Below are 10,708 nucleotides of genomic sequence, written 5' to 3'. Positions count from 1 at the left end.
TAATAAAATTTGAAGAACACACTAAAGTTATTCGTTTAGAAAATTCAAGCTATTCTTTTAATTTTTTTCATGTCACATGGGGTCCAAACGCCAAGCTATTCCTTTGGAAACAAAGGTAGCATTATGCCCATACAAAAAAGATAATCTTACCGTCACTCTTGAAAGATTTAATTGTGTGACTTAGAGTTTAAATGTTTGTTCGTTGAGTTATAATTTTTTTAATAATGTATTAGATTTCTTTAGCATTTAATTTGTGAAATATTCATATCTTTTGAGATTTTGAATTTAAATATTTTTTTATCTTTATATGTAATAGTAAAAAAGAAAAAAAAATTGAATAATTTTTGTCTATAACTGCCAAAATATATTCAAACGCCAAATGTTGTTATAGGTGTAAAACAACCATTCACTATAAAAGCCAAAAAATTTCAAAACAAACGATGTTGTTACAGAGAGGTTTGACTGTATATCATTTTCAAAATGAAAAAAGTACTTAATTATTTTCTCAAATTATTCAATCTCAATGTTAAAAAAGTAAAAAAAAAAATCAAACTGCAAAATAACTTATCAGTTTGAGATGAATTGAGTAATACTTTAATGTAACATATACTTTTGTGTTTAATTTTTTCTTCTGGTAATAGAAAAAAATGTAGCTCATGCTGCATCGGATTGCTGTACTTTGTGCCTACCTAACTTGTACGTTAAAAAAAATATGACGAAATATTTCCTTTTTTTTTTTCAAAAAGAAAAAAGGTCGTTTCTTTTTCTTTCAGTGGGTGCTTTAGATTCTACTTCATTTTTCTTGGTACGCTGTCTATACTCCTCTCTCTCTCTCTCTCTCTCTCTCTCTCTCTAAACCATGTCTTTCAGAATCAGGGGTGGGGTAAGTTTCTTTTAGATCTCTTTGATTGATCTGATTTTCCTTTGCATGATCAGTTTACTCATCTGTTTTCCCATGTTGCTTACTTTCCGAATGTCTGTTTTAGTATAAAATTGCTTAATTCGATCGATAGAAATCTCTGTTTTTCATTGCTCTTGTAATTGTTTTGTTATGTATGGATGAAGTTAAATTTACTAAGATCTTAGTGATGAAGTGTAAAATGAAGACTGATTCACATACTTGGTGTTGTGTACTTGTGTTGATTTTCCTAGGAGTTAGTTGAGTTCATGTTGCATCTTTTTTTTTTTTCTTTTTCCTTTTCATCTGTACTGAACCAACTTTCTCAGATTTTAGTTATGGGACTGGAATATTTTGTATGATATTCGAGTAAACCAACCAGTCAGTGATAATGCTTGAATAAATCGAGTTGAAACAACTTAGTGGTGGTAATGCTTGAATAGCCGTGATTTTAATTGTGGTCTCGCACGGAGAACTTGAGGCTTTAGCACAAAGAATTTGAATTTGAACAACTATTGGGGATTAAAGTTTTTTTAAGTTTCGAAGTTGAGCAACGTTTGTTTTATTGATGTTTTTGCCTTTTCTTTTTGGTGGGGTTCGAGAGAGGTGGTGATTAGTAATCTACTTAGTCACGAGGGTCAGAGCCAGATCCAAGATTTAAGCTCTATGCGTTCCACCTCTAGGTTCTTAGCATTGAACCCATTACATTTTTAAAATTATGGGTTCAAATCTACTACTTGTTGTCGATATTACACATAAATTTATGCTCCACTTTAAAAGTACTAGATTCAGATGAGTCCAATACTGCGACACTACATTCGCCTCTGATGAGGATAGGTGTGCAAAGTGCACATTTCATAATGGATTCAGTGGACTCCAACGTATTTAGAAAAGATTCATTCTTTTGTTTTCTTTGTCTGACTTTGGGAGGAATTTGATGATAAGAAATTCAGTGGAAGGCTTAGCCTGTTATATTTCTATTTTCATCTTACTAGACAAACTATGGGATTATTTAGTGAGGGCTGACTCTTACAAGCTCTTAGTAGCAGCGCTTGTTGTTAGCATTTGCTTGATTATGGTATCCTTCTCATGTCGAAATATATTTGTTGAGCCTGGTGACTGGGTGTACTGTACAATTTTTGTTCTATAATTTTGAGTATCTGTTATTCTTATAGACAAATGCATCCTCTGGCATGGGGGTTGCTGATCAAAGCAAAGCTACATACATGGAACTGCAGAGGAAAAAGGTGCATCGATATGTGATATTTAAGATTGACGAGAAGAACAATGAGGTTGTGGTTGAGAAAACTGGAGGTCCTACTGAGAGCTATGATGATTTCACTGCAGCTCTTCCTGAGAATGACTGCCGATATGCAGTATATGATTACGATTTCGTGACATCTGAGAACTGCCAAAAGAGCAAGATTTTCTTCTTTGCCTGGTACGTCATAGTTTCAGCCAGAACTTGCATAACTGGATTTTTGTCAAAGACTGGTGTGTACCTTAAATTTGAAATTGCACTAGTTTTAGACTCTTTACATCTGCTTACACAGTCCTCTGTGAATGTTGATGTAACTTTATTCTACATGTGCAAAGGGAATTCTGCTCTCGTTTACCTTGAAAATTGCTTCTAATTTATCTACAATGTTGTGAAGTCACATTGATGATTTTCAGAGAGCAGGCACTTTAATTTTTCTGAGTATCAAACATTTGTGTCTAGCTAATTGAGTGAGTGATTGGAAAACAATATGGAAAAATTAGATGTGAATAGTTTTTCACCTTTGTGGAATATAACTAGCCCATCATGATGTGGATTGCAAGTATGATGGTACACGATCATTAAGAGAGTATCCGTGATGGCTGAAGCAGTCGAGTTAAAGATAGAGAGAGAAGAGGTCGGTAGACCATTTGCGTATGTAGCTTAGGTTTGAAAGAAGAAGGGTTTTCTGAAAACGGAAGTTGTATAGCTGTAGTAGGTACCTGCAAAGTGAATGTCAGCTTCTTGAGGAAGTGTTGTAGTAGTGCGAATAGCCATATGATTAAGTAACACTTGCATACATATATTGCGAAATGGGGGAGGCTGGCCAACAAAGAAATAGCTGATGTGTATGAGGAACTATATCTTTTGTATAGAATACTTTGCAGTCAAGGGAAGAGAAGCCTTGGTGTAACTGGTAAAGTTGCTGCCATGTGACCAGGAGGTCACGGTTCAAGCCGTGGAAACAGCCTCTTGCATAAATACAGGGTAAGACTGCGTACAATAGACCCTTGTGGTCCAGCCCTTCCCTGGACCCCGCGCATAGCGGGAGCTTAGTGCACCGGGCTGCCCTTTTACTTTGCAGTCAAGAAAAATCAAGGTGTAGAAGAGTTGGATGCAGTTTCTTTAGGAAGATTCATGGTCGCTCGGCGTAGCATTTCATATAAGGCAATTATTTCAGGGCTTAGTTAGGCATATGCTTGCAGTAATTACGTTTGTCCGATATGCAGCAAATCCATGGGTAATATGGCGGTAAGAATTTCCTAGTGATCTCCTTTTATATTAATTCTTTTAGGCTGCACTATGCACTTAAAATTTTTTCTGCTGCTGCTGCCTTCAAGCACAAAAGATGGTGAAGCTGCTATGCCAAAAGCGAGAGAAACCCCATCCCTCTCTTTCCTTTTTTCGCCCCCATGTTCCCCCATAAGCAATACTTTCATATAAATTTGTGACATTTTTTGTTCTTTGTCGGCCGAGGGTCTATCGGAAACAGCCTCTCTGCCCTTCTAGGGTAGGGGTAAGGTTGCGTACATCTCACCCTCCCCAGACCCCACTTGTGGGAAAATACTGGGATTGTTGTTGTTGCTTAGTTAGGTATGTATTGCTCTTTAGGCAAATAGACTTCAATATGCTGCAGATTATTATATGTAGAAGTTTCGGAAGGGTGAAGAAAGCCCCCATGTAATGAGTACAGTGTCCAAAAGTATGTGCTACAAAATTTTGTTGGACAAGCAGTGATGATTTATGAAAATTATTCTTTGCCTTTGATCTTGAAGTTTCAAGTTTCAGCTTAACAAGATCTGCTTCAACCATGATTGGTTCTTTGCGGCATTGCAGAGCAAGCCCTCGCTTGTTTAACATATTTAAATTTCCTGTCATAGATATTTAATCCGGCTAATATTGGTTTTTCGTTCAAGTTTCTTGCTTTTGTCTAAGGATTGTTTTATATTAGTTTTGGATTATAAGTTCTTTGTAAAGCTATTTATTCGTTTATTTATTTAAGTTCTTTTAGTTACTTTTGTCTGTCGTATACTCTCAATATATCCTTTCGAAAACATGAGTTTCACACCCTTCCTATGTCCTAGATCTAAACAGATTGTTTTCTTCTTATTGCAAAGTTCTTGGACCTTCTTTTCCTTGACCCATCACTATTAACTAAAATAGAATAGAGATGAAAGTAGGAAAATGTTGTCAAATTATGCTTTTTCTGTATGTTTACTGTGGTTAATCCATGCTAATCCATCTTTTTAGGTCTCCTTCTGTTTCCCGTATCCGATCCAAGATGCTGTATGCCACATCTAAGGACAGATTCAGGAGGGAGCTGGAAGGCATACACTACGAGATTCAGGCTACTGACCCTACTGAAGTAGAACTTGAAGTGCTCAAAGAACGCGCTAACTGATTGGAACTCCCTTAGATGAAACAACCATTCGTAATATTTTTGTCTAATTGCAACTTAAAAGGCTTGATTTACGTAACTACCTATTGTGCAATACCTTCTCATGCCACAAATTACCTATGGCGTAAATAACTCAGGCACTTGGGATGCTGATTACCAGACTCTTGATAACGATATCATGTTTCTGGTTATGGATTCTCTCATTCTCATGATGCTTCCCAGCCGAGAAACGTGTATGGTTATGTATGTGAATGATTCAAGTATCAACTACAGTATGTCTAGCAATGAATTTTATGTGTTATTAGCATCTCATTGATGATTGTTTGTTGCTTTCTCTCGGATAACTAACACAATTTGCTTGTCAATCTGTTGGGGAATAGTTAAATATATCTCAAGTCTATACTATAATGCATCTTTTGGACTGCTATACTACCAATGTAGCTAGAGGATTCTTCGTAAATTGATTAGTTTTACGTTAGTCATCCGTTTATACTGGTATTCTTCCTTTATCCAGACTTTGGACCAATTGTGTTCGACAAATATAGGTGAAGTTGATTGACTAAAGGGCAGCTTGCGTTTACGCAGGATCCGGGAAAGAGCCGCATCACAAGGGATATGATGTAGACAGCCTACCCTAATGCAATTGTTAGTGGCTGCTTTCATGACTTGAACTCGTGCAATTATTAGTGGCTGCTTCCATGACTCGAACTCGTGACCTATAGGACACAATTTTACCGTTGCTCATTATAATGTACAAAAGCCCGTGACTCGAACTCGTGACCTATAGGACACAATTTTACCGTTGCTCATTATAATGTACAAAAGCCCGGAAGTAATTTGTATCGTTAACATGGTTAAAGATATAAGTATCTGGTTAACAAATAACATCGCATGTGTGAGCTTGCTCTATTGCAGAAAATAAAGGTTATAGTATATTAATGATCAACTTAAAATTAGTCAATTTAAGGTTGATTTTTCAGAATATTAAATTAATAATGGAAAGCATAAATAATGTGGTGGGTAAGCTTGCTAATATTCAGTCTCACAAAGTTGTATATAAGGAAATGTGAATATCATGTACGACATGTCAATTGTTGTGTAATGATGGATAAAACATTGTTTAAATAATAATGTTTAAAACACTGTTTTTTTTTCTAAACAGAAATCTGTCGGCTAATTTGCCATAGAACTTAAATGGCTTAGGTGAAAATATTCTAAACTTAGGGGCCTAGATAGCTAACTTCCAAAAGAAAATTATGTTACTATTTGACTTGCATTTTCAATGTGTCAATAGCTCAATCTTATCTACTTGTTTATTTAAAGTTTACTTTTTGTCTTTTTTTCACTTAACAGTGACCTTTGCAGAAGAAAATCTTTAGTCCCCAAAAGAAAATAATAATTAATAAGAAACTCTTAAATTGGCTCAACAGTCAAAATTCGAGAATTTTCTTTACACATGGGATTTGATTTCTGCCACAAAGGAAAGAGACAAAACATCTGGTTTTGACTGTAAATATATTATTTTCTTAATTTTATTTGATTTGATTCATATAAATACAAAATTACAACTTATAGATTCGTAGTTAATTTTTCATTTATATATTATTGTACTATTAAGATATTCTATTCACTACTCAAAAACATGATTTGACAAATGACAACGGATAAATTCTATAGCTAAACAGAAAAATTCGTTGCTAATTTCATTTAGCAATGAATTAACGATAAATGATCAATAAATTCTATTAGCTATGAGTGATTTAACCACCAGGATTTGAGAGACTTGAACAATTTTACCACTTAAACTTATGGTGGTATTATATATATATATATATATATATATATATATATATATATATATATATATATATATATATATAGAGAGAGAGAGAGAGAGAGAGAGAGAGAGAGAGAGAGAGAGAGAGAGAGAGAGAGAGAGAGAGAGAGAGAGAGAGAGAGAGAGAGAGAGAGAGAGAGAGAGATATCTCAACGTGATGAGATACAAATACATGCTAATTAATTCCAGAACATTTTAATGAATTCTTGAAACAGTCGAACAGTGCACATTCTCTCTTAGGTGTTGCAAGTTCTTTCATCATGGATAATTACAATTACCAAAAGCTGCATAGATTAAAAAGTATTAGAAAATAATTTAATAAATCAAAGTACATACATTTCACACCTTTTTTTTGGAAGGGAAATTAAAATTAGGTTAAGATGTTACTTACAAGGATCAGAGACAGCAGGTGTTCCAATATCTGAATTGCATATACCTTTGGCCTTATAAAAAAGATCAAGTGCATAAGAAGCATGATTTCTCAAAGTATTTGGTTCAAAACATGCACCACCTGGACGTATTGGACTACAATCTAATTGTGAGCATGTGGAATCTATATACATGTGTAATAATTAATTTTTTCAAGACAAAATATATATACATATACGCATAGGCGAAATCAGAATTTTAACGTGACGGGAGCATCATTATTTTGCTCAATTAGTGGCCCTTAAAGGCTTTTAGTGTTTAGGATGCATAGTTATTTAAAATCTCATTGTCAAGGTGTGTGTATGTATGTATGTATACAAAATTTCTGCCAGTATTTACGAGGTCCTGTGACCCCTCAACACTACACATAGGTCCGTTCTGCATATACGAGAGAAAGAATAACAAAGACATATATAGAAGTTGCTATATTTCCACAAATAGAATATGGGGAGTGTAGAGTATACCCAGACCTTACTCTTATCCTGTGAAAGTAGAGAGATTATTTTCAATAAACTCCGACTCAAGAAAAAAATAAAAAAGAAGCAGAAACAACAAGCACTAACAACAACAATGATAAAATTCTTTATATATATATTTTTTCTTTTTAAAAAAGAATGAAATTCTTACTTGCTTTTGGTTAGCCCATTAAGAGACTCCAAGGCAGGAGGCAAAAAAGAAAAAAGAAAGAAACAAGAAATAAAGAAATGCAAGCCTTTTGCCATGGATTTTCTTATGCAAATTATACAAGTATACCACATGAAGCTACAGACCACTGAGATTATATAATAGTGTCAGTTACTAGTGCACCAGTTGATTGCCAAAATGAGTAAATCATGTAATCTATAAACTAATTAGTTTTATAAAACTTTATGGCAATTTATTGACTATATATATCATGGTATTTGGTAAGAGTTTTAACCTCTTTACATTGGCAACATTGGCATGTTGGCAATGTAAAGGAATATTTATGCTATCAAATCACCCAAAGGTAAGTAACTATACATAATTAGTGAAAATAATTTTAAAAATACGACCAGATTACTTGTTATAATAAATTAGGTAATTCTTCACTGTTAGTGTTTATATGTTAAATTTATTTGGTAATGATTTTTAAAGTGAAAGAATCAACTAAATTTAAAAATGATAGGAAATCCCAGGATATCCCATGGGGTGGGATATACCATGAGATTAATTATCTGCCCTCTATATGAGATAATTAATCCTACCATTTTAGGAGTCGTTTGTTACATGAGATAAGAATAATAATCCCGGAATAAATTAAGTTTGGGATTAACTTTATCACATGCTTGGTATGCGATATTAGCTAATTCACGGATAACTTTTACACTTAAATTATGGGATTAGCTATCCGATATAGAAAGTGTGATAATTAATCCTATAAAATATCCCACCATTGTACCAAACGATTATGAGTATTCCGTGACTAGATAATAGCCCAAACTAAATATGGGATAGATTAATCCCAAATTTTATCCCAGAATTGTTAATTATTCTTATTCGATATACCAAATGACCCTACTAGTGTTTATATGTTAAATCTATTTTGTAATGATTATTGAAGCGAAGAAATTGACTAAGTTTTTAAAGGCCAGTGACTTAAAAAAATCTAAAATATGCTTAGCGTTAAACCGAATGAAAATTATTTCCAGTAGTATACTTTACCCTTGCGTCACTCTTTGTCATTTAGAATAATTATGTTTTGATAAAAATCATACTTAATGCAGAATGTTAGAGCAAACATTTATGTAAAAATTACTTTATTGCAAGCAAAAGAATTTAGTAATTAATACACTCGTACAACTTTTAGCATTTAAAATAATTTAAATGCAAAAATATTAGAAAGGTTTACTATATTTTTATCATTACATTTATTATTTATTTATTTATTTATTTATTTATTTATTTAAGACCTCTTGTATAACGTATGCGCATAACTTTAGGACAAATTATTTGGCCAGGTTCTAAAATCAACCTTTTCTAAAAGTGTTTTTCAAAAAAATACTGAGAAGCCGTTTGTATTTTGCTAATTAATTTGAAAAACACTTTTGAGCAACAATTAGTATTTAGCCAAACTTTTAAAAAGTACTTTTAAGTGTATTTTTCTCAAAAGTATTTTTAAATAAAGTACTTTCGAAGAAAAACTATTTTTTTATGTTTCTCAAAAATATTTTTGCTTCTACTCAAATCACTTTTTTTGCTTATAAAAACTTGGCCAAACAGGTTACTCCATTACTAGGAGCCCAACAGTACAATTTTTTTTATATATTTGTTTATATTTTACGGAGAATGTCCAAATATACCTCTATACTTTCGAAAATGGTCTAAAAATACCCCTCGTTATACTATTGGGTTATCTATACCCCTGCAGTCATACTTTGGGTTCAAATATATCCCTCATTTAAACACTTTAAACGGAGGGACACATGTCATCGTCCTGTTAGCCAATTTTAAATATCTCCTAATTAATTTAAAATACTCATTACACATACCCAAAAAATAATTTTCTAAAGTAATTTTTATTTTGTAAAAACTATGGCTGTCCAACGGGACGGGACATGTAACGACCCGACCGGTCGTTTCGAGAGTTATAACCCCATTTTCCCCATTCCTACTTTTTTTGTTGTTATTCAGCTATATTATGTTATACCGGATATGGCCCTATGTGTAAGCGACCTCAGATTTAAATTTTGATGATTCCAATAGCTCCGTATGATGATTTTGGGCTTTTGAGCGTGTCCGAAATATTATTTGGAAGTTCGTAGAGGAATTAGGCTTGAAATGCTGAAAGTTCTATTTTTGAGAAGAAATGCCGAAAGTTGAATTTTTGGGAAGTTTGACCGGAGGGTTGACTTTTTGATATCGGGGTCGGAATTCGATTCTGAAAATTGAAATACCTCTGTTATATCATTTAGGACTTGTGTGAAAAATTTAAGGTCAATCGGACGTGATTTGATAGGTTCCGGAGTTGTTTGTAGAAATTAGAAGTTTCAACGTTTATAGGCTTGGATTGGGATGTAATTCATGGTTTTAGCGTTGTTTGAGGTGATTTGAGGATTCGACTAAGTTCGTATGATGTTTTAGGACTTGTTGGTATATTTAGTTGAGGTCTCGAGGGCCTCGGGTGAGTTTCGGATGGCTAACAGATCAAAAATTGAACTAGAACAGCTGCTGCAATTTCCTTTTATTGGAAATTATTTCTGCCAAGAAATCGAGCCCAGATGTGAGCCCAGATCGAGCTCAGGGTCGAGTTCCACGATCAAAGCCATGATCGAGCCCAGAGTCGAGGGCCGCGATCGAAGGCATGATCGAGCCCAGGGTCGAGGGTCACGGTCGAAGGCCGGGTCGAAGACATAATCGATGGCCAGGATCGAGAACTAGGATCGAGGGGCAGGACCGAGGACCAGGATCGAGGACCTCGATCGAGGGCCAAGATCGAGGCAGAACCGAGGATGTCTGGGCAGAATTATAAAAACAGGGACTTCGTCCCATTTGCCATTTTTGACAAATTGGAGCTTGAGAAGAGGCGATTTTTGATATATTTTCAAGGAAAACTTGAGGTACGTCCCTTGTGATCATTTCTACTCCATAATATTGAATTATCATCGAATAATCCGACTAGATTACATAATTTTGAGGTGTAAATCGGAGATTGAAACTTAGAAATTTAAAAATAAGATTTATAGATTTGAGGGTCGAGTTGAGGTCGGATTTTGGTAAAATTGGTATGGGTAGACTCGTGGTTGAATGGGCTTTCGGATTTTGTAACTTTTGTTGGGTTCCGAGACGTGGGTCCCACAGGCGATCTTTGAGTCAATTTCGGGTTTTGGTCTAATTTTGAAGCTTTTCTTGTGGAATTTATTCCATTAG

At 34.3% G+C, this 10,708-nt stretch overlaps 1 protein-coding gene across 1 annotated transcript; it reads left to right on the top strand.

Moving 5' to 3' along the window:
- Positions 1 to 774: 774 nt before the first annotated feature.
- Positions 775 to 4,861, top strand: LOC107803488 (actin-depolymerizing factor-like). Its single transcript, XM_016627228.2, has 3 exons — positions 775 to 883; positions 2,074 to 2,339; positions 4,407 to 4,861. The coding sequence occupies exons 1-3, from the start codon at positions 860 to 862 to the stop codon at positions 4,555 to 4,557; spliced, it is 441 nt and encodes a 146-aa protein (XP_016482714.1). The 5' UTR covers positions 775 to 859; the 3' UTR covers positions 4,558 to 4,861.
- Positions 4,862 to 10,708: the final 5,847 nt, after the last annotated feature.

The sequence above is a fragment of the Nicotiana tabacum genome, chromosome 14 (assembly GCF_000715075.1).
Source record: "Nicotiana tabacum cultivar K326 chromosome 14, ASM71507v2, whole genome shotgun sequence".
Lineage (NCBI taxonomy): Eukaryota > Viridiplantae > Streptophyta > Magnoliopsida > Solanales > Solanaceae > Nicotiana > Nicotiana tabacum.
Note: the sequence above shows the minus strand (reverse complement) of the source record. Positions and strands in the feature narration are given on the sequence as shown.